General features: G+C 44.9%; 1 protein-coding gene across 2 annotated transcripts in view; it reads left to right on the top strand.

Moving 5' to 3' along the window:
* The window catches only part of clptm1 (CLPTM1 regulator of GABA type A receptor forward trafficking), a 75,365-nt gene that overhangs the window by 19,561 nt on the left and 30,675 nt on the right, over positions 1–25,129 (top strand). For both annotated transcript variants that reach the window (XM_072490140.1, XM_072490139.1), the window contains 6 exons: positions 1,765–1,888; positions 3,794–3,952; positions 6,399–6,516; positions 16,349–16,434; positions 16,700–16,820; positions 21,918–22,162. In XM_072490140.1, the coding sequence (XP_072346241.1) occupies positions 1,765–1,888; positions 3,794–3,952; positions 6,399–6,516; positions 16,349–16,434; positions 16,700–16,820; positions 21,918–22,162 (853 nt within the window). The remainder of the gene's footprint in view (positions 1–1,764; positions 1,889–3,793; positions 3,953–6,398; positions 6,517–16,348; positions 16,435–16,699; positions 16,821–21,917; positions 22,163–25,129) is intronic.

Below are 25,129 nucleotides of genomic sequence, written 5' to 3'. Positions count from 1 at the left end.
AGGGACGAGGGGGGTTGTAGTTGTGAAGGTGGATGAAAGTAGATGGGTAGAAATTATTTCCTCTGGGAGGGGGCATAACCTTGAAATTAAAGCTAAGCCACTTGGAGATGATTTCATGAAGCACTTTGCACCGAGTAATGGGAATCTGGATCTCACTTCCTCCTAAAAGCTGTGGAAGTTACAGAATGAACATAGGAATTTGGAGCAGGAGGAAGAGGCCACTCGGCCCCTCAAGCCTGCTCCGCCATTCAAATAGATCATGGCTGATCTAATTGTACTCCCACATTCCTGCCAACCCCCCGATGACCTTTCACCCCCTGGTTAATCAAGAATCTAACCACCTCTACCTTAAAAATATTCAAAGACTCTGCTTCGTGTCTTTTGAGGAAAAGAGATCCGAGGTTACTTAACCTTCTAGCTCTGGATTCTCCCAACAAGAGGAAACATCCTCTCCACATCCACCCTGTCAAGACCCCTCGGCATCTTAAAGGTTTCAATCAAGTCGCTTCTTGCTCTTCTGAATTCCAGAGGATACAAGCCCAGCCTGTCCAACCTTCCCTCCGAAAACAATCCAGCCATTCCTGTTACTAATCTGGTAAACCTCCTCTGAACGGGTTCTAACCCTTTTACATCCTTCCTTAAATAAGAAGACCAATACTGTGCACAATGCTCCTGATGTAGTCTCACCAGTGCCTTGTACAACTGAAGCATAACCTCCCTACTTTTGTAATCCCGTCCCCTCACAAATTATAACCTTCTATTAGCTTTCCTGCTTACTTGCTGTACCTTTTGTGATTCATGTACCTTAGTACACCCAGATCCCTCTGAATCTCGGAGCTCTGCAATCTCTCGCCATTTAGATTATAAGCTTTTTTATTCTTCCTGCCAAAATGGAGAATTGAACATTTGCCCATATTTTATGCTCCATTTGTCAGATCTTTGCCCTCTCGACTTGTATGTCGCTTTATAGGCTTCTTGGGCCTTTGCAATTTACTTTCCTACCTATCTTTGTGTCGTCAGCAAATTTAAGAACAATACCTTCAATTCCATCATCCACGTTATTGTATCCAATTGAGGCCTGTGGCACTCCTCTTGTACCAGCTTGCCAACCAATTAGTGGTGAGGGAACACCGACTCGCAAGCAGAATAACGAAGCAGGAAGCTGAAGCCTACAGAGGTCACTGGAACATGGAATGTCTGGCTCCTCATGGCTATGTAAATTGAAAAGGAATTGGGTAGCATTTGAAGAAGATTAATAAAGAGGACCTGCAAAAAGATTATGAATCTCTATTTAAAACCAGTGGTGGATGGGCGGCACAGTGGTTAGCACTGCTGCCTTACGGGCCAAGGACCCGGGTTTGATCCCGGCCCCGGGTCACTGTCCGTGTAGAGTTCGCACATTCTCCCCGTGTCTGCGTGGGTCTCACCCCCACAACCCAAAGGTGTGCAGGGTAGGTGGATTGGCCACGCTAAATTGCCCCTTAATTGAAAAAAATAATTGGGTACTCTATTTATATTTTAAAAAATATATATTTTTTAATTCTCTTCAATTATCACTTGTTAATATATTCTCCATAAATTGAATTTCCAATTTCTTATGTTTCGCGGTCCGTAATATATTCTCCAGCGATGCTCCGGATTCCTTGATATTCCTGACCTCCATCTGACTGGATTTTCCAGGTGTGGCGTGTTCGATTTCTGTTTTCAATCCCTTCTTTTACTGAAGTGATTATTAAATTTTTTTTTTAAAAAATTGTGTTTCAGAATTTTTATCATCTGGCTGATCAGCAGTTGGTTCCGTCGTGGAAGTGCACCTCCAGAGCAGAGTGATCCAACCGGGACCGTGCGACTTCCCAGCCGCAATCTTTTCCCCAAAGACACACTTATGGTAAGCCTTTTGATGATCTTAAGACAGCCCAATGCACTTCACACATCACAGAGAGGATCTAACCATTGCCCCATGACATTCAATGGCAATATCATCGCTGAATCCCCCACAATCAACATCCTGGGGGTTACCATTGATCAGAAACTGAACTGGACAAGCCACATTAGTACTGTGGCTACCAGGGCAGGTCAAAGACTAGGAATCCTATGGCGTGTATCCTCCTGACCCCATAAAGCCTGTCCACCAGCTATAGAGAAAAGTCAGGAGTGTAATGGAATGCTCTCCACTTGCCTAGTTGAGCGCAGCTCCAGCAACACTCCAGGTGTTCGACACCGTCCAGGACAAAGCAGCCCGCTTGATTGCTCTCCCTTCCACAAATATTCAAACCCTCCACCACCACACAGTGGCAGCCGTGTGTACCACCTACAAGATGCACTGCAGGAACTCACCAAAGCTCCATAGGCAGCACCTTTCAAGCCAACGACCACTACCATCTAGAAGGACAAGATCAGCAGATACCTTGGAACCCCACCGCCTGGAGGTTCCCCTCCAAGCCATTCACCATCCTGAATTGGACATATATCGGCCGTTCCTTCACTCACTGGGGCAACATCCTGGAACTCCCTCCCGAACAACACAGTGGGTGTACCTACACCTCAAGAATTGCAGCGGTTCAAGAATGCAACTCACCGCCGCCTTCTGAAGGGCAATTAGGGATGGGCAATAAATGCTGGCTTGGCCAGCGACGCCCACATCCCGTAAATGAATTTTTTAAAATCCATGACGTCCTTTTGAGTTACTGTTGCAATGTAGGAAGCATGGCGACCAATTTGCACATTGCTAGCTCCCACGAACAGCACTGTGCTAACGTCCAAGTTATTTTACATTTTACTGATGTTGACTGAGGGATAAACATTGGCCAGGAAAATAGGGAGAGCCCCCTTGCTTTTCTTTGGAATAGTGCCATGGGATTTTTTACCTAACACACAATCCAAAAGACAGCACCTCTGCTGGACTCCCTCAGTGTTGTTCTAACCCCAGAACTATCCTTCACCGTGAGGGTATAACTGGATATCCTCCCTCTCGCTCAAGCTGGGTGAATCATCCAGCCTCGTTTTAACGTTTCACGAATTTGGTCCTTTCAATCTCAGCACAACCTTCCCGCATTTCAATGCAATGACCCATAAGAGATTTTCGGCTGATAATCTCTGCCTTCTTGCCAGTCAGCCAATCCTCTATCCATGCCAGGATCTTACCCTTAACACCATGGGCTCTTAACTTATTTAATAGACTCCTATGCCGCACCTTGTCAAAGGCCTTCTGGAAATCTAAATACATCATGTCCACTAGTTTTCCTTTGTCTAACTTCCTTGTTACTTCCTCAAAGAACTCTAATAGATTTTTCAGACGTGTCCTCCCCTTGATGAAGCCGTGCTGACTCAGTCCTATATTATCATGCACTTCCCAAGTACTCCGTGATCTCATCCTCACCAATGACCGAAGTCAGGATAACCAGCCTATAATTTCCCGTCTTCTGCCTCCCTCCCTTCGTAAGCAACGGTGTTACATTAGCCACTTTCCAGTCCTCTGGGACCCTTCCTGCCTCCATGGAACATTCAAACCTGGAACATTCAAACCACTTGGGTCTGTTGCCAAGCAGAATTCCGAACGAATCACATGTCAGCCATTCATTTTACTTAAAAGCGACAGTCCCAAACCATAGCAATCTTATCAGCCTCGTAATTGTAACAGTGTGATAAATATCCCAGACAGTACAAACCAAATGTACAATGCCATTGCTTTTACTTGCACGCTGATTCCAAATTTACCGTGCAATTTTAATCTATTCTTCTTGTGTTTTTTTTTTACAATTGACCCAAAATATCTCCCTTCTGATCCTGACAGGACCTACGAGTTTACGTCTCGGAGAATGAGAACTTTGCAGAATTTAACGACACTGGTCTGCTTTTCTGGGAGCACCTTGATCTTGTGTACGGAGACTGGACAAGCGGAGAGTCTGGGACTGGGTGTTATGAGCACTACGGAGAGATAGAAACCACTGAGGTACGACCGCTTCAATTTCCCCCAACTACCTATTTTTGTGGTTAGAAATTGAACGCCCCCCGGGATTACTGAATTGTTTCTGTTCTTGGGCTAATAACGCTTCAGACCAGAGGTTGCTGACAGTGATGTTGGTGAATCAGTAGATTGTATTTTTCTTTGGACTTGTAGGGTTTCCTTATGCACAGCAACAAAGATTGCTCCAGTCAGCAAGCTATCACTCTGTGGTTAATATGTTAGTTGGCTCATCAACCAGAGACCTGGGCTTCACAAGGTAAACCCCACCGGAGAGCTGAGGAATTTAAATTGGTTCAATAAATCTGGAATAAAAAGCTAGTATCAGTAAAGGTGAATATGGAACTACCAGATTGTCACCTTGACAAGGGGATGTGGAAAGGATGTTTCCTTCCCCCTTGCGGGTGAGTCCAGACGTAGGGGGTCACTGTTTTAAAATTAGGGGTCACGCATTCAGGACAGAGACGAGAATTTGTTTTCTGAGGGTTGGGCGACTTTGGAACTGTCTCAGAAGGAGGTGGAAGCGGCATCACTGAATGTTTTTAAGGCAGATAGATTCTCATTGGCAAGGGAATCCAGGATTATTGGGGGGCAGGAAGTGGAGATGGGAAAGTGGAACTCAACTCAAAAAACATTCAGTCATAATCTTATGGAGTAGCGGAGCAGGCTTGAGGGGTCGAATGGCCTGCTTCTGCTCCTAAATCATAACGTTAGTCAACCACCTTGTTCACTAATGTCCTTTAGGGAAGGAAGTTTGATGCCCTGACCCGATCTGGCCTATGTGTCTCCAAACCCTCACCAATGTGGTTAGCACTGGAAAGCAGTGTTCTATTAGTCTCTGAAAGAGGGCTTGATTGGGGTGGCACAGTGGTTAGCACTGCTGCCTCATGGCACGAGGGTTTGATCCTGGCCCCAGGTCACTGTCTGTGTGGAGTTTGCACATTCTCCCCGTGTCTGTGTGGGTCTCACCCCCACAACCCAAAGATGTGCAGGGTAAGTGGATTGGCCACGCTAAATTGCCGTTTAATTGGAAAAAAAGAACTGGGTGCGTTAGATTTGCAAAAAAGAGAAAGGGAGCTCGGTTGGCTGGACGGCTGGATTGTGATGCGAAGTGACGGCAACAGCGCAAGTTCAGTTCCCACACCAGCTGACGTTATTCATGAAGGCCCCGCCTTCTCAACCTTGCCCCTCGCTTGAGAAGTGGTGACCCTCAGGTTAAATCACCACCAGTCAGCTCTCTAAGGGGAAAGCAGCCTATGTTCCTCTGGGACTGTGGTTACATTTACATAAACTACAAAACCGATTTATCATTTTGAATTAAATAAGATGCTGTGTAAATTTAAGTTGCTGTATGCATTTTTTCGAAGACAGAAAACACAGATTTACTGTAATAAACAGAACATAACTATGCCTGCATAAAATTTACACCGTTACAATTTAGGAATGCTTTTGGACAGAGCATGGCAAGGCAGAGTTTTGTACTTAATGAGCACTAACATAATTAAGATCACTCTCATTTGCAGCAAGCTACAGACGCACCATCTTTTTTCCTGTCTGTTGGCCAGACCTGATCCAAAATGAAATACACAAACTTGCTTCTAATGAAATTTAATCCACGGAATTAATTAAACTGAGGCATAAAAATTAAAATTGGCTGCATCTGCTGATGGACGTTTAATGCGTTCGTATAACGTTCCTCTGTCTTTCCTTGAAACTGAGTTAGAATATTGGAAATAACTTCTTCCTTTCTCCTTTTTATTAAAACTTAGTCTTGTGTCTCTATATTAAGTTTTGTCTCTTGTCCGTTTCTAGCTTTACACACTTCTTGTTGCAAAGTAGGTGCATCAGTTTGTTCTTCTAACCTGCCTCATTTGCAGTTTCTCAGATTGAGGTTGGACCGAGTTGCAGGCAGTAAGAGAGAGATGCAAGCTTGAATTTGGAGTTACGCTATTTTACCATTTTGCACACCTCACTTGGGTCACCCCTCTGTCTCCGACGCCCACCCCTCTGTTTCCGACGCCTAAAGGAACACAGGCCATGTTTTTCAACCTGTTCTCACAAATTCACCCTCCAACGGCTTTGAAGATGTACTAATTCCTCATTGAATGATGCAATGCAGGTTATTGTGAATCCTGGTTGAAAGTATTCTGTTAGGATGCAGATGCCCTTTACATCCTGAGCTTGCAGTTTGAGGGTCGATTGCTGCTGTTAAGATGGGTTTATACCTTTTTATATAATCTCCAGATGCATCATTAAGCTCATCTCCAGAAGCCATTTTATCTTTGTAAAAATGAACTAATTAGAGTGCGTTGTACTATTCGCAGCCGTGGCTGGTGTTAATTAGGCATCGGTGTTAGCCGACTGACAGGATTTATCTGTTCACTAGATTTAGAGCTGGGAAATGCGGGAGTAATATTTGCTCTCTTTATTACAGAATATGAAATCCAATGGTTCCATGTACATTCACATATATTTCACCAAGAGCGGGTTTCATCCAGATCCAATGAGGAAAACCCAGTACAGGCGCCTGGCCTCCGTGTCGACAACAAGAAGTAAGCTTTTCTCTTATTCATCCACGGGACGTGGGCTTCCCTGGCTGGGCCACCATTTATTGTTCATCCCTAGTTGCCCTGGAGAAGGTGGTGGTGAGGAGCTGCCTTCGTGAGTCCGTGTGGTGCAGGGACATCCACAGCGCTGTTAAGGAGAGAGTTCCAGTAGTTGACCCAGCGACCGTACAGGAACGGTCCAAGTCAGGATGGTGTGTGGCTTGTGTTATGGGCGAGGCGTTTTCAGAACCCCAAAATGTATCATGGAGTTCAACCAGCCTCCCCCTTTAATGTATTTGTTGCTTTTCCTAGCACACGGCTTGTTCCCTAGGTGTGGGATTACAATTATGGACATGTGGGTTTTTAAACACAAAACACTGTTTATTCCATGAACTCAACTTAACTTAACATCTTAAATACACATTGGATCTCTTAACACCCCTTACTTCAAAGATAACTCCGAAAATATTACAACAGTAAATAATTCCTCAAAATGTTCCTTCAAACTTCCAAGAGACTTAACACCTTTAAACAGAATCACATCAGGTTAAAGGCTTTACTATTATGAGTTTAAATCACCCAATGATCCAGAGATAGTCTTTCATGGCAGAGATCACAGCAAATCCAGCTCACTGCAAAACACAAACACTTCCCAAGCTCTCTTCCTCCAAACTGCAGCTCTCTGGAGACACACAAGCTGCTTTTTCTAACTGCAGCTCTCTGGAAACACAGACACATACAAGCTGCTTTTTCTAACTGAAACTTCAAAATGGCTGACCTGAGCTCAGCTCCACCCACTCTCTGACATCACTGTTTTCTTAAAGATACATTGCTTAAAGATCCATGTCTTAAAGGTACCCTCACATGACACCTCCCCCCAAGAAACAAAAATAAACCACCAACTTCAAGATGGTTTCATTTTTCACTTTTGCACCATCTACTAAGAAATGCACAAACTAAATATACATTTTCATTTAAAGAAAACAACACACTCAAACAGGTATAATAATATAGTCCATTTTTCTTTGTTCTTCTTCCTCCCAACCAAAATCCTTCTCGATTGACAGTCTCTTTGAACAAAGTCTCTGCACGATCCATCCATTCCTCTACTCCTCGGCAATTCTCTTTAGAATCAGATACTTTAGTTCAATCTGACCACCGAGACCCTTGCAATACTCCAATACAGGAACATTGATTACCACAGCTTTCAGGCAGTCAAATGCCTGTTGAAAGTCCGCTGTTCATTGACATTTTTAAAGTTCCTTCTGCAATTCCATAAGTGGAGTAATCACGCCACAAAACTTTTGCACAACTGTTCGATCAAATTCATTCATGCTAGGAGATCGCATTATTTCCCGTCGTCTTGAGAGTATCGGAAACTCATCAAGGAAAGTGATTCGGGCTTCTCCAAATTCACTTTCGGCAAGGTTCATCACCAAACCCGCCTCCTGAAGTCGATCGAGGAACTCCATACGATGTTTTAAATGTTCTTTCCTTGCCTGGAAGTTGGAAATAAAAGCAGATTGTCCCAATTTCACAATGCAATCCTCCAAACGTGGGATAGGATAAGAGTCCGTTCTTGTAACTGCATTCACCTTTCGACAGTCCACACACAACCGTTGGGTACCGTCTGGTCTAGGTACCATCACTGGGTGAGCTCCATTGACTGCAACCCACTTCAATTATGCCATTCTTCAGCATACTCTCAATCTCTCTGTTAACCTGTGCCAATTTTAAAGGATTAAGTCTATATGGATGTTGTTTGATAGGAACAGCATTTCCCACATCTACATCATGTATAGCCATTTTAGTACTTCCCAATTTATCTCTACAAACTTGCCCATGTGGTATCAATAACTCTTTCAGGTCAGTTTGTTTTTCCTCTGGAAGGTAACTTAACAATTCATCCCAATTTTTAAGAACATCTTCATTTTCCAATTTAATTTGAGGTATGTCAAATTCACAGTCTTCTGGATTTGGTTCGTCACTGAGTTAGAATCATTAAAACCTCCTTTTTCTCTCCTTCCCTTTCAAAGTACCTTTTAAGCATATTCACATGACACACTCGGTGAGTCTTCCTTCTATCTGGTGTTTTTACCACATAATTCACCTCACTTAATTTCTTTTCAATCTGATACGGTCCACAAAACCTAGCTTTTAAAGGCTCACCTACCACTGGTAACAACACAAACTTTATCCCCACTGGCAAAACTACGAACTTTGGATTTCTTGTCTGCTACCCATTTCATCACATTTTGTGCAACTTTCAAATGTTGTCTAGCCAATTCACCTGCTCTATTTAATTGTTCCCTAAAATTTGACACGTAATCCAATAGTGTAATTTCCGATTTCTCACCCACCAACATTTCCTTAATCAATTTAAGTGGTCCTCTTACCTCATGACCAAAAATTAGTTCAAAATGACTAAATTTGGTAGACTCATTAGGTGCAAACCTAATTGCAAACAAAACGAATGGAATTCCTTTATCCCAATCCTCTGGATAGGTATATACCGCAGGGCAAGAGTTATATCTGGGGGAAAGGCAATTATGATGCGATGAGGCAAGACTTGGGATGCATCGGATGGAGAGGAAAACCGCAGGGGATGGGCACAATGGAAATGTGGAGCTTGTTCAAGGAACAGCACGGTAGCATGGTGGTTAGCACAATTGCTTCACAGCTCCAGGGTCCCAGGTTCGATTCTGGCTTGGGTCACTGTCTGTGCGGAGTCTGCACGTCCTCCCCGTGTGTGCGTGGGTTTCCTCGGGGTGCTCCGGTTTCCTCCCACAGTCCAAAGATGTGCAGGTTAGGTGAATTGGCCATGCTAAAATTGCCCTTAGTATCCAAAATTGCCCTTAGTGTTGGGTGAGGTTACTGGGTTATGGGGATAGGGTGGAGGTATTGACCTTGGGTGGGGTGCTCTTTCCAAGAGCCGGTGCAGACTCGATGGGCCAAATGGCGTCCTTCTGCACTGTAAATTCTATGATAATCCTATGAAACAGCTACTGCGTCTCCTTGATAAGTATGTACCTGTCAGGCAGGGAGGAAGTGGTCGAGCAAGGGAACCGTGGTTTACTAATGCAGTCGAAGGAGGCTTATGTAAAGATGAGACATGAAAGTTCAGTTATGGCGCTCGAGAGTTACAAGTTAGCTAGGAAGGACCTAAAGAGAGAGCAGAGGAGAGCCAGGAGGGGACATGAGAAGTCTTTGGCAGGTAGGATCAAGGATAACCCTAAAGCTTTTTATAGATATGTCAGGAATAAACGAATGACTAGGGTAAGAGTAGGGCCAGTCAAGGACAGTAGTGGGAAGTTGTACTTGGAGTCCGACGAGATAGGAGAGGTGCTAAATGAATATTTTTCGTCAGTATTCACACAGGAAAAAGACAATGTTGTCGAGGAGAATACTGAGATTCAGGCTACTAGACTAGAAGGGCTTGAGGTTCATAAGGAGGAGGCGTGAGCAATTCTGGAAAGTGTGAAAATGGGTAAGTCCCCTGGGCCGGATGCGATTTATCCTAGGATTCTCTGGAAGCTAGGGAGGAGATTGCTGAGCCTTTGGCTTTGATCTTTAAGTCATCTTTGTCTACAGGAATAGTGCCAGAAGACTGGAGGATAGCAAATGTTGTCCCCTTGTTCAAGAAGGGGAGTAGAGACAACCCCGGTAACCATAGACCAGTGAGCCTTACTTCTGATGTGGGAAAAATCTTGGAAAGGTTTATAAGAGATAGGATGTATAATCACCTGGAAAGGAATAATTTGATTATAGATAATCACCGTTTTTTTGTGAAGGGTAGGTCGTGCCTCACTAACCTTATTGAGTTCTTTGAGAAGGTGACCAAACAGGTGGATGAGGGTAAAGCAGTTGATGTGGTGTATATGGATTTCAGTAAAGCGTTTGATAAGGTTCCCCACGGTAGGCTACTGCAGAAAATACGGAGGCATGGGATTCGAGGTGATTTAGCAGTTTGGATCAGAAATTGGCTAGCTGGAAGAAGACAAAGGGTGGTGGTTGATGGGAAATGTTCAGACTGGAGTTCAGTTACTAGTGGTGTACCACAAGCATCTGTTTTGGGGCCACTGCTGTTTGTCATTTTTATAAATTACCTGGAGGAGGGCGTAGAAGGATGGGTGAGTAAATTTGCAGATGACACTAAAGTCGGTGGAGTTGTGGACAGTGCTGAAGGATGTTGCAAGTTACAGAGGGACATAGATAAGCTGCAGCGCTGGGCTGAGAGTGGCAAATGGAGTTTAATGAAGAAAAGTGTGAGGTGATTCATTTTGGAAGGAATAACAGGAAGACAGAGTACTGGGCTAATGGTAAGATTCTTGGCAGTGTGGATGAGCAGAGAGATCTCGGTGTCCATGTACATAGATCCCTGAAAGTTGTCACCCAGGTTGAGAGGGTTGTTAAGAAGGCGTACCGTGTGTTAGCTTTTATTGGTAGAGGGATTGAGTTTCGGAGCCATGAGGTCATGTTGCAGCTGTACAAAACTCTGGTGCGGCCGCATTTGGAGTATTGCGTGCAATTCTGGTCGCTGCATTATAGGAAGGATGTGGAAGCATTGGAAAGGGCGCAGAGGAGATTTACCAGAATGTTGCCTGGTATGGAGGGAAGATCTTATGAGGAAAGGCTGAGGGACTCGAGGCTGTTTTCGTTAGAGAGAAGAGGGTTAAAAGGTGACTTAATTGAGGCATACAAGATGATCAGAGGATTGGATAGGGTGGACAGTGAGAGCATTTTTCCTCGGATGGTGATGTCTAGCATGAGGGGACATAGCTTTAAATTGAGGGGAGATAGATACAGGACAGATGTCAGAGGTAGGTTCTTTACTCAGAGAGTAGTAAAGGCGTGGAATGCCCTGCCTGCAACAGTAGTGGACTCGCCAACACTAAGGGCATTCAAATGGTCATTGGATAGACATATGGACGATAAAGGAATAGTGTAGATGATGGGCTTTAGAGTGGTTTCACAAGTCAGCTCAACATCGAGTGCCGAAAGGCCTGTACTGCGCTGTAATGTTCTATAATCTTGACAATGCGCCCTCAACATTGTCTTTAATGTCTGATGCCACCTTTCTAACGCTCCCTGCGATTCTGGATGATACGCAGTTGATTTAAATTGTTTTATTCCTAAGCTATCCATAACTTCTTTGAATAACTTTGAAGCAAAATTTGATCCTTGATCCGATTACATTTCTGTGGGTAGTCCATATCTAGTAAAGAATTTAAGTAACTCCTCCACAATCCTTTTAGCTGTAATATTACGTACTGGAATGGCTTCTGGAAGCCTAGTAGTCACATCCATTATAGTCAAAAGGTAATGATTCCCACTTTTTGTTTTAGGAAGCGGTCCTCCACAATCAATTAGAACCCTTGTAAAAGGTTCCTCAAAGGCTGGAATGGGTATTAAGGGCACTGGTTTTATCACTGCTTGAGGTTTCCCTATCACTTGACATGTGTGACATGATTGACAAAATTTAACTACATCTTTATGTAGTCCAGGCCAGTAAAAATGTTTCTGGATTTTAGCTTGAATTCTCCTTATTCCCAAATGACCTCCCACTGGTACCTCGTGTGCAACTCGCAACACCTCTTTCCTATACCCTACTGGCAATACTACTTGATGAACTTCTGCCCACTTTTCATATGCCTGCATATGTACAGGTCTCCATTTTCTCATCAAGATATCATTTTTACGGTAATAACACTCTGGTATACTCTCCGATTCCTCTTCCGTATATGCTTTCTGATATATCTGTTTTCTGCATCTTTCTGTTGTAACTCTGCCAATTTTCCTGAACTAAAAATATCCGCCTCATCCTCCACCTATTCTTGTTCTTTTAATCTCGCAGTTTTAACCCTCTGTTCTTCCACATGAGTTCTCACTACATCAGGAATTGAATTTTTAAACCCCTGCAAATGTATAATTTCTCTGAGAGCTTCATACGTTTGGTCTATTTTCAAAGCTCTTATCCACCTATCAAAATTACTCTGTTTGAGCCTTTCAAATTCCATGTATGTCTGACCAAATTTGTTCCTTAAATTTCTAAACCTTTGTCTGTAAGCTTCAGGCACTAGCTCATATGCACTTAAGATGGATTTCTTCACCTCCTCATACGTTCCAGATAACTCCTCCGGTAGTGATGCAAACACTTCACTAGCCCTACCTACCAGCTTTGTTTGAATCAGTAATACCCACATGTCCTGTGGCCATTGCATTTGTTTAGCTACCTTCTCAAATGAAATGAAAAAGGCTTCTACCTCCTTCTCGTCAAACCTTGGCAATGCTTGGGATATATTTAAATAGATCCCCACCACGTCTTCAACTATGACGCTCTGTCTCATTATCCTCATCCATCTCCTCCAACTGTACGTGTCTCTTTGCGTCTGCCAAATTTAACTGATTTTCATGTTACAGAGCCATTTTCCGAAGTTCAAACTCTCTTTTTTTTTCCCCTTTCCTCTCTATCTCTTTCTTTGTTTCTTTCATCTCTCTCCTTTTCTTTTTCCTCTCTATCTCTTTCTTTTTCCACTCTCTCTCTTTCGTATTCAAGCCTCTTTAATTCTTTCTCATGTTCCATTTGTTTAATTTGCAACTGAATTTTTGCCATTTCCCATGAGTCAAACTATCTCGGGCAACTTAAATGCTTAACCAGTGCCATAATTACTTCACCTTTTTGCATTTTGTCAGGTAATGTTAACTGCAATGTTTTTGCCAGACCCAACAGTCTGCGTGTGTGTAGCCACCTAAATTGGCCAACTCCCGATTTAAAATGGCAAACGGCAAAGGCTGATGGGAAAGTCAGCCAACATAGACAGAAACCAGCAGCTGCAGGTTTGCTGTGTATTTACCTCTGAAAAGGCCAGACAACATCGATACCAGCGACCATCAGCATAACAAAGTAGCAGCCATCTGCATACTGATGAGCAATCCCCGGGAACAATAAGTAACATTTTGGACCCACAAGGCAAAGCCAGACTCCTCGGCGCCAGCAGGAGCCAACACAAAGGAGGTGAACGAGCACCTCCAGACCGCCCATCGATCAGGGAACCGCTCCAGTATTGGAGAAAATCGAACCACGCGATTGGGACAAAGTCGAATCACTTGGGACCAGGTACAGGGTCCGCCCCGAAAGGCGAGAAGCCCCTGAGGACTATAAGAGTTGAGCCCCAAGTTCAAATCGCGCTCTCTTCAGCTCACTCTTCACCTCTGCGTCCAGCCCGGGTCACCCAGCAACACGAACCAACATTGACCGTGACCGGTGCAGTGACTCCTGATAGAAGTAAGTCTTAATTCAACGCTCGCTACGAGATAGGTGCTCCTAGCTACCAATCCGTACCAACTTCGAATCCCGCAGACTCAGAACCCGAACGAAAGGCCATTTGTTCCCCTGACCTGGTGTGCCAGTCCGAAGCTAAGTATAGGCCTGTTAGTTGTAGAAGTAGCTTGGACGTAGAATTTGTGCATGAGTAGCGATTACTGTGTATAATAAATGTGCTTTGATTTGAATCTTACTAATCGGTGTATTGGGTTATTGATCATTACTCGGACTTGAACCTCGTGGCAGTATCATAAAGATACCTGGCGACTCGAGAGCAAAGGTAATAAAACCGAGAAATTGAACCAAGGAGAAAATCAGCAACATGTGACAGTCTCCACCCCTAAAAACTTCTGAGCCTCTGAAAGAGCCATTGTCCACACCACACTCCCCACGTAAACTAAAATACCACACCGGGAAAGCAACAATCCTTCGCTGTCTTTAAGTACACAAAAGCCAATCCAATAGATAGACTTTTATCCCCCTCGAGCCCCCAATTTTTATGGGCGAGGCGTTTTCAAAACCCCAAAATGTATCATGGAGTTCAACCAACCTCCCCCTTTAATGTATTTGTTGCTTTTCCTAGCACACGGCTTGTTCCCTAGGTGTGGGATTACAATTATGGACATGTGGGTTTTTAAACACAAAACACCGTTTATTCCATGAACGCAACTTAACATCTTAAATAAATATTGGATCTCTTAACTCCCCTTACTTCAAAGATAACTCCGAAAATATTACAACAGTAAATAATTCCTTAAAATGTTCCTTCAAACTTCCAAGAGACTTAACACCTTTAAACAGAATCATATCAGGTTAAAGGCTTTACTATTATGAGTTTAAATCACCCAAATGATCCAGAGATAGTCTTTCATGGCAGAGATCACAGCAAATCCAGCTCACTGCAAAACACAGACACTAGTAGTCAAGCTCTTTTCCTCCAAACTGCAGCTCTCTGGAAACACACAGACACACAAGCTGCTTTTTCAAACTGCAGCTCTCTGGAAACACACAGACACACACAAGCTGCTTTTTCTACGAAACTTCAAAATGGCTGACCTGAACTCAACTCCACCCACTCCCTGACATCACTGTTTTCTTAAAGGTACATTACTTAAACATCCATGTCTTAAATGTACTCTCACATGACACTTGGAAAGGAACTTGCTGGCGATGGTGTTCCCATCGATCTGCTGCCTAGATGGTAGCGGTCACGGGTTTGGAAGGTGCTGTCATCTTGTAGATGGTACACACGGCTACCACTGTGCGTTGGTGGTGGAGGGAGTGGATGTGGTGCCAATCAAGTGGGCTGTTCTGTCCTGGATGGTGTCAAGTGTTGTTCGAGTACAGCTTCAATGATTATTAAGCTCTAACTGCGTATAAATCACTCATTAGGCTGTTGCTAGAATGCTGCCTGTAGCTCTGATCACCACATCACAGAATTACACGAGCGAGTACAGAGGAAATTGAAGAGTATATTGCTGGGACTGGAGAATTTCAGAGATGAGGAAAGATTGGATAGGCTAGGATTGTCTTTCTCGGAAGCAAAAGTGCAGAGGGAGATTTAGTTGAGGTACATAAAATTGAAGGAGGCTGAGATCGGCCTGTTTCACTTGGCAGAAAGGTCACTAACCAGGGAACGTAGATTTGGCAGAAGTATGAGAGCAACTGAGAAACCTTTTCATCCAGAGTGTGATGGGGCCTGAAACTCACTGGGTGGAAGGGTGAGAAAGGCAGAAATCCCCATTACTTTTAAATCTGGATATGAACTAAAAGAGCTGCAACTGACCAGGCCAAGATCTGGAAAGTGAGATTAAAGCAGATTACATTTTATCAGCCAGCAGTGCAGTGGTTAGCACTGCTGCCTCACAGCACCAGGGACCCGGGTTCGATTCCTGTCTTGGGTGACTTGTCTATAGAGTTTGCACATTCTCCCCGTGTCTACGTGGGTTTCCTCCGGGTGCTCTGGTTTCCTCCCTCAGTTTAAAGATGTGCAGATTGAGTGGATCGGCCGTGGTCAGGGTTAAGGGGAGTGGGCCAAGGTGGGTCTTTTGGAGGGTTGGTGCAGACTAGAGGAGCCAAATGGCCTACTTCACTGTAGCAATTTTATGATGAGTGAAATGCCCGCATCTAATGCTGTAACCTTCCATTATTCAACGTTACCGACTTATGGCTGACCCATAATCCACAGCGAAACTGACTTTAGATCAAGTAAATGACAGAATCCCTACTGTGCAGAAGGAGGCCATTAGCCTATCGAGTCTGCACCGACCGTCCAAAAGAGGGACCTAGGCCACCTTCACCACCTGATCTCTGTAACCCTAGTTAAGTTGCACATCTTTGGACTGTGGGAGGATACCGGAGCACCCCAAGGAAACCCACGCAGACACTGGGAGAAAGTGCAGACTCCACATAGGCAGTGACCCAAGGCCGGAACTGAACCCGGGTCCTCAGCGCCATGAGGCAGCAGTGCTAAAGGTATTCCTTCATTAACTGTCTCTTATCTTTTTGCAATAGTGTTGAACAAATACAAGAGACGGAAGTTTCAGAAGACAAAAAATCTTCTGACTGGACAAACGGAGGCTGATCCTGAAATAATTAAGGTACTTTGAAAGGTTTAGTATATATTTAATGCTCTTTCTTGAACACGGCAAATAACATAAAAGCAAAACACAGCGGATGCCGGACCTGAAACAAAACATGTCCTGGGTTAAACTCTGGTTCCAAAGAAGAGACATATTGGAGGCTGAACGTTGACTTTCTCTCCACAAATGCTGTCCAAAGTTCTTGCATCACTTTCTGTTTTTATTTTAAATATTCAAAGCTGTCTAATGTTATCTGCACATGTTCATTTTTTTGTTGTTGCAGCGAGCTGAAGACTATGGGCCTGTCGAGATCATTTCCCACTGGCACCCAAACCTCACAGTTCATATCGTCGACGACCACACAGCATGGGCAATGGGAGCAGTACCACCTCCTCTCGACCAGTGTAAGTGAATAATTGCTGCCCCTTGGATTTCTCACGGCCCTTTCTATGCCCGTTACGAGCGGGGTGCAACAGTAGTTGGGTGGCACGGCAGCACAGTGGTTAGCACCCGGGTTTAATCCAGCCCCGGGTCACTGCCCGTGTGGCGTTTGCACATTCTCCCCGTGTCTGCGTGGGTTTCACCCCCACAACCCAAAGATGTGCAGAGTAGGTGGATTGGAAAAAATAATTGGTTACGCTATAAAAAAAAAAATGTAATTTTTTTTTTACAAGTTTTAACAGTAGTTATCAGCTCTGCGCAAGCAGAAAGCTAGCTTTGCCAAAGTGCCCTGGAGCTCAGGAGTATTGTGTTTCTACATCACCCTCTATGTTTCGAGGGATTTGCCCCGTAAAATGAATCCGGGTTGAATAGTAACATGGAGACAGCACCTTCTGTTAGTGGCACAGCGTCTGATTTTAATGGTGATTCCCTCCGAGCCAGTTAGAGTTCTGGGTACAGAAAGTTGCGGTTTGACTTATCGAGAAGCTACAAGCCCTGCTATTGTATGTATAACCATTCTGGAGGAAAATACTTCACTGCTATTTGGCTGACATATTTTCACCAGTATCAGCAGCACAAATTACATTCAAAAATCAGATTGTGGCCAGATAGGTGTGTAATAGTAATCGAGAGGTCCAGACTAATGCTCTGGAACCACGAATGGGAGATAATGGGTACCAAGCCAAGGAACCGGGCATTAAGGCTGGTGTGCGAATGATTGGACTTCAAGGAAGGTTTTGAAGGCAGCAGGTTGGAGTAGTTTAAAGCGGGAATTTTGCATTTGATGTGCTGGAGGGCTGGCTGTCGATGGGTGCATTTTGGACTGCTTCCTGAGGCACGAATGAAGTAGAAGTAGGTGGCGGCAAGGGGAAGAGAGCGGGGGTGCAGACAAGTGGCATTACTGAATCACAAAAGTGTTACAGCACATAAGGAGGCCATTCAGCCCATTGTGTCTGCACCAGCTCTCCGCATGGGCAGTTAATTTGTGCCCTCCTTCTGTAACTCTGCACACTTTTCCTTTTCGAATGGCAGTCTGATTCCCTCTTCAATGTTTCGATGGGACCTGCCTCCACAACACCCTCAAAGGCACTGCATTCCAGGCCTTCTGCACTTGCTGTGTGAAAAAGATTTTTCTCGCTGCTTTTGCAATTACTTCAAGCACCTGCCGTCTCGTTCTCGATCCTTTCGCAAGTAGGAGCAGGAGGGCGGCACGGTGGTGCAGTGGTTAGCACTGCTGCCTCACGGCACCGAGGACCTGGGATCGATCCCGGCCCCAGGTCACCGTCCGTGTGGAGTTTGCACATTCTCCCCTTTTCTGCGTGGGTCTCACCCCCACAACCCAAAAGAGTGCAGGGTAGGGGAATTGGCCACGCTAAATTGCCACTGAATTGGAATTCTTTTTTTTAAACCTAAGGAAAAAACAAGTGGGGGCATTTTCTCTATTGTGTTGAATTTAAACAATTGACCCATGTTCGATTCCCGGCTTGGGTCACTGGCTGTGTGGAGTTTGCATGTTCTCCTCGTGTCTGCGTGGGTTTCCCCCGGGTGCTCTGGTTTCCTCCTGCAGTCGAAAGATGTGCAGGTTAGGTGGATTGGCCATGCTAAATATCCCCTTGGTGTCCAAAGGTTAGTTAGGAAATGCATGTCAGGTGGGGTTACGGGGATAGGCCAAGGGAGTGGGTGTTGATGGGGTGCTCTTTCAGAGGTTTGGTGCAGACTAGAAGGGCTGAATGGCCTCCTGCACTATATGCATTCTATGAGGTTATCCAGCATCGAAATGCAACGTGTCCCTCTGAATAAGCAGCCTGTCAGTGATTTGCGCCTCTTGAAGGGAACAACTTTCCTACTTGCATTGTTACTTCACGTTTGTTTGCCTAACGGCGCACAACCCTGCTCGTGAAGCAAGCCCCTTTAGGCAATCTTCTAGTTTTTTATCTGTTCGCATGTTGAGGGTGTGGGTGGCTAGAGCTGTTGTGTAGTTTTGAATAATTGCTGTAGGTTTTGGGCAGAGCCAAGGTTTTTGAATTGGTTTTCATACAGCATGTACAGGTTAGGCACGTGAAGGCAAGCAATACTGTACAAATTAGTCACTCCTAATTTGTGATGTGGTGCCCCTTCACACTGTTATACTAAATACAGTCAGTGGTGGCATCTTAACTGCAGTACTAGGGACATGAATTACAAAAGCGGAGAGCCCAGAAATGAATCCACAGAATCCCTACAGTACAGAAGGAGGCCATTTGGCCCATCGAGCCTGCACCGACCCTCTGAAAGAGCACCCTACCAAGACTCACTTCCCCGCCCTATCCCCGTTTTAAAGAAACATTGACCAGCCCTGCATGACTGAACGTATACGGACTCTGGGCAGAGAGCATAGTTCATAGAATCATAGAATCATAGAAGTTTACAGCATGGAAACAGGCCCTTCGGCCCAACCAGTCCATGCCGCCCAGTTTTTTACCATTAAGCTAGTCCCAGTTGCCCGCACTTGGCCCATAACCCTCTATACCCATCTTACCCATGTAACCATCTAAATGCTTTTTGAAAGACACAATTGTACCCGCTTCTACTACTACCTCTGGCAGCCCATTCCAGACACTCACTACCCTCTGAGTGAAGAAATTGCCCCTCTGGGCCCTTCTGAATCTCTCCCCTCTCACCTTAAACCTATGCCCTCTAGTTTTAGACTCCCCTTCAGGCATGGATGAAAAACCTATTCAAGTACAGTTCTCAAAGCCAACAGCATTTAAGCCTTCATGATAATCTTTATTAGTGTCACAAGTAGGCTTACATTAATGCTGCAATGAAGTTACTGTGAAAATCCCCTAGTCCCACACTACGGCGCCTGTTTGGGTACACTGAGGGAGAATTCAGAATGTCTAATTCACCTAACAGCTCGTCTTTCGGGACTTGTGGGAGGAAACCGGAGCACCCAGAGGAAACCCACGCAGACTGGGAGAATGTGCAGACTCCGCGCAGACAGTGACCCAAGCCGGGAATCGAACCTGGGACCCTGGAGCTGTGAAGCAACAGTGTTAACCACTGTGCTACCATGACACCCTATTCAAGTCCAGTCCTCAAAGCCTACAGCATTTAAGCCTTCAGATAGCAATCTCTCCAACTCCTGAGGGAGTGACCCTGAAACACCAATCTTGCATTTGTATTTTTGAGCACACTTTTCTTTCCCCGTTTTTTGGGGGAATGGGGCAGCTGTTGGAAGGACCAATAAAGGCTGATTATCAACTTGCGGGACCGCAGCATAAGCACTCCTTCCTTAACCAATAAGCTTGGGTTGGAGTTGAACCCAGAGCTTCCAGTTCAGGGGCAGGGCCGCTCCCGACTAAACCACAAGACCTCCTACAACATCATACATGGGTTTAATAGAATAAGGACAAAGAAACCGTTTCCATTGGCAGAGGTAACAGCCTGTTGATGAAAGGGAGTTGGCGAGGGAACCAGAGGCGAGAGTGAGACTGTTGTTTCACACAGCGAGTTCGGATGACCAGTAACATGCTGCCTGAAAGGGCAGTGGAAGCCCTTTCCAAAGGAAATTGGATTAATACCTGGGGTAGAATTGCAGGACTATGGAGTAGGGGCAGGTGAGATGGAGCTAGCTGGCTAGTTCTTTCAAAGACCAGTACAGGTATGATGGACTGAATGGCCTCCAATGATTATATATGTGTGAGGTTGACTAAGGAAATTTGGCATGTCAGCTACGACCCTCACCAACTTCCGTAGAAAGCATTCTTTCTGGTTGTATCACAGCTTGGTATGGAGCCTCCTCTGCCCAAGACCGCAGGAAACTACAAAAGGTCGTGAATGTAGCCCAGTCCATCACGCAAACCAGCCTCCCATCCATTGACCCTATCTATAATTCCCGCTGCCTCAGAAAGGCAGCCAGCATAATTAAGGACCCCACGCACCCCGGACATACTCTCTTCCACCTTCTTCCGTCAGGAAAAAGATACCAAAGTTTCAGGTCACGTACCAACCAACTCGGGAACAGCTTCTTCCCTACTGCCATCAGACTTTTGAATGGACCTACCTCGTATTAAGTTGATCTTTTCTCTACACTTTGCTATAACTGTAACATTATATTCTGCAGTCTCTCCTTCCTTCCCTATGTACGGTGTGCATTGTTTGTACAGTGTGCAAGAAACAATACTTTTCACTGTATACTAATACATGTAGTGACGATGATAAATCAAATCAAATTGAGTACATGGCACTGTGACAGACTCAATAAGCATCTTGAGAATGATGCAACATCATTTTAAGTGAAGAAGAAATGCTGGATCGGATTCGAGGAGACCAGTTGCTCTTCAAATATTGCTGTTGGATCTGTTATCACTCGTCAGGCAGAGCTTTGGTCTTATTGTCTCCTCCAAACAAGACAATTTGGCGCCCCCTCGCTGCCAGCCTGCTGTGCCTTCATGTCCTCCGATTTCCTGTGAACCCAACTAACGGGCAAGAGTTTTACCTGCTGAGGCAAGGTGACACTGGAGCCCTTGTTGTTGTGTCAAGTTGAGTGTCAATCATCAGGGGTGTCATTGAAGGTAACGCAGAGAGATAAACACTGGATTAATTGGGAAGCCGTCATTCCATATGTTTATGTAAATGTCATAACTCAAAAGGATCTCGTTCAAAATGGCATCTGGCACCACCTCCCGCTGATTCCTCTTTCGCTTGTTCAGTACTGAGGGTGTGCTGCCCCGTTTGCTATGCTCCAAATTGACTGATGTGTCCCCTGCATTTTAACAGTGATTACACACTTTCAAAAAAAGTCCTTTGCTGGCCTTAACAGCGACAGCTGTCATCATAAATAGTGCTCCATAAATACAAGTCTTTATGTTTGTATCTTTGAATGCAATTTGTAGTTGAGAGTAACATTTTTTAAATGATTATACGGCAACGCCCAAATTCCCAAGTTATATTCAAGTAAAAGATAACATTTTCATGTGATTTTACACTTCGCAATAATGCAGCGAATCACAGAAGGCTGAGAGTCCGTGTCATGTGGGATAGCACTTCATGTGGTTCCTCTTCTACTTTTCCAACAGATGTGAGGTTTGATCCAGTCAGTGGCGACTATTACCCAATCATTTATTTCAACGATTACTGGAACCTGCAGAAGGACTACTTTCCCGTCAATGAGACCCTGGAGAAACTCCCCTTGCGGATGACATACTGCCCATTGTCACTATGGAAATGGCAACTGTATGCTGCACAGAGCACCAAATCTCCGTGGAATATCTGGGGAGAGGATTTGTACGACCAGCCGGACGAGGAGCAGGATTCAGTGAAGGTTTTTACTCCCTCCTCCTTATCCAATATAAGTAATGTTCTGCACCGCACGATCCAGTTGAGCTACCTTGCCCAGTAATTGCAGAGGCATGAAGGGCCGTGAATAGACCGTTGACCCTTTTCTGCCATTCCTATCAGATTTTGATTTTGTATCCTAACTCCCACTTTTTTTTTTTGCCAAATCCCTCCCCCAATCTTCCTCGGTCTTGGAAATTTCAGTTGCACCTCAATATTCCCAGCCTTTTGGTGAAGACGGTTCAGCGGACGAAACTGTGTTGCCGCTCGCAAAAGGATCGAGAACCAGGGGGAACAGATTTCAAGTAATTTGCAAAAGAAGCGGGTGTATATGTATATTTGACAGGGTGCCGTACAGGAGGCTGCTAAATAAGATAAGAGCCCATGGCATTGGGGGCAAGGTACTGGCATGGATGGAGGATTGACTTACTGGCAGAATAATAAGAAGTCTTACAACACCAGGTTAAAGTCCAACAGGTTTGTTTCAAACACTAGCTTTTGGAGCACTGCTCCTCCCTCAGGTGAATGAAGAGTTACCTCTTCATTCACCTGAGGAAGGAGCAGTGCCCTGAAAGCTAGTGTTTGAAACATACCTGTTGGGCTTTAACCTGGTGGTGTAAGACTTCTTACTGTGCTCACCCCAGTCCAATGCCGGCATCTCCACATCATGACTGGCAGAAGGCAGAGAGTGGGGATAAAGAGGTCCTTTTCAGGAATCCTGGCAGCTGGTGACTAGTGTTCCGCAGGGGTCAGTGTTGGGGCCACAACTATTCATGATGTGCATTAACCATCTGGAAGAAGGAACTGAGGACATTGTTGCTAAGTTTGCAGATGATACAAAGATATGTAGAGGGACAGGTAGTATTGAGGAAGCAGCGGGCTGCAGAAGAACCTGGACAGGCTAGGAGAGGGGGCAAAGTAGCCGATGTGACAAAGTGTGAGGTTACGCACTTTGGTATGAAGAATAGAGGCATAGGCTATTTTCTAAATAGGAAAAGGCTTCGGAAATCAGAAGCACAAAAGGACTTGAGTCCTAGTTCACGATTCTCTTACATTCAGGTTGCGTCGGGCAGTTGGAAAGGCAAATGCAATGTTAGCATTCATTTCGAGAGGGCTAGAATATAACAGTAGGGATGTACTTCTGAGGCTGTACGGTCTGGTCAGACCCCATTTGAAATATTGAATCCTTGATCTAAGGAAGGATGTGCTGGCCTTGGAAAGGGTCCAGAGGAGGTTCGCAAGAATGATCCCTGGAATGAAGAACTTGTCACAGAAGGAGCTGTTGAGGACTCTGGATCTGTACTCAGTGGAGTTTACAAGGATGAGGGGGAATCTTATTGAACCCTACAGAATACTTAAGAGGCCTAGATAGAGTGAATGTGGAGAAGATGTTTCCACTAGTAGGAGAGACCAGAACCCTAGGGCGCAGCCTCAGACTGAAGGGACGATCTTTTAAAACTGAAATGAGGTATTTCTTCAGCCAGAGGGTGGTGAATCTGTGGAACACTTTGCTGCAGAAGACCGTGGAGGCCAAATCACTGGAGTGTCTTTTAGACAGAGCGGTAGGTTCTTGATTAATGAGGGGAGAAGGCTGGAGAATGGGGATCAGAAACATAACAGCCATGATCGAATGGCGGAGCAGACTCGCTGGCCCGAATGGCCTAATTCTGCTCCTATATCTTGCGTGGTCTTATGATGGGAGGAATTGTTTTTTGATCATTCGGAAAGCCAGTGCAGACCTGATGTATCGAGTGGCTTAACCGTTCTGTGATTCTGAGATTTTCACTACCGTTACATTGTGTTCCTATCTGGGCTAATTCTAATTTAAATGATGCCCTCTTGTTCTTGATTCCACCTGTTTTCATCATCAACCTCCTGCCCTCGAGGAAGTATTCCTTTGTATCCACCCTCTCAAATCCTTACATCGTTTTAAAAGCCTCAATATTAACTTTAGGGAAACCAAGCTTATAAAATCCGATCCTCCTAATTTAAACCTTCCAAGTTTTGGTGGTTACCGTTTGGAACCCGGAGCAGCAGTCCCTCACGGCCTGGTAGGGGCATGTAACACTGTGATGTGCAGAGCAGTTGGAGATTTGATCTCCAGTCTCCGTATGGATCAATTGACCAGCATGACCGAGGAACCGCAAAACGTCACCCCCCCAACTTGCACTTGGAAATCGGTGTCCAATGAGCATGCAAACAAAAAAAATGATCTTGTGTGATTTTTAATGAACGAATGAAGACTGGGTGAAGGTTAATTCTCCTCCCTTCCCACTCCTAATGACCCTCACTTTATGGTCTTATGGATGAATCATGCCCCCTCCAGACCCGGGCTGCAGCATGAGTCGGTGCTTTCACGAGGGGAGTGGAGCCTTTTCGGCCCCATTCACCACACGCCTCAAAATCCGGCTAATTCCCACGTATGATTGAAAAAAGCATCTACCTCCTGAGACATGTAGAATTTTATTACTTTTCCTGTCTGCGGAGACCTGCTATTTTGGAGCTCTGCCAATAGTGGAGAACGGCACCCCGAGCACCCATGGGACTGGATGGCTCCATTCGGAGTTTTGCACGTTGCCATCCCTACTAGGTCTGGATGCTAATTGCGAGGATTATGGGCTACATTGCCAACTCGGCTGTGCAGCAGAACCGAACCAGTACTGAATACAAATCAGATGGCTTCCTCCCTTACTCTCTTTCAATTGGAGAAGGGGGCTGGAGGAATTATTGTTAAATGATTTGCTTTAATTGCTTTTCATTTCCTTTCCTATGGAAACTATTAATTGATTTTCCGCGGTTCTGCCTCAGCAATGTAAATACTGGGAATTGAGGGGCTTCGCTGGACTGTTTTTGATAGATATCTTTTGTTGCCATGTTTGCTGATAGATAACTTCGGGGGGAAATTTTTCCTGGCATTTCCCCTTGAACACGGACTTTTATTCTCCAGTCAAAT

This window comes from Scyliorhinus torazame, chromosome 25, assembly GCF_047496885.1.
Source record: "Scyliorhinus torazame isolate Kashiwa2021f chromosome 25, sScyTor2.1, whole genome shotgun sequence".
In the NCBI taxonomy this organism is placed as follows: Eukaryota; Metazoa; Chordata; class Chondrichthyes; order Carcharhiniformes; family Scyliorhinidae; genus Scyliorhinus; species Scyliorhinus torazame.
Note: the sequence above shows the minus strand (reverse complement) of the source record. Positions and strands in the feature narration are given on the sequence as shown.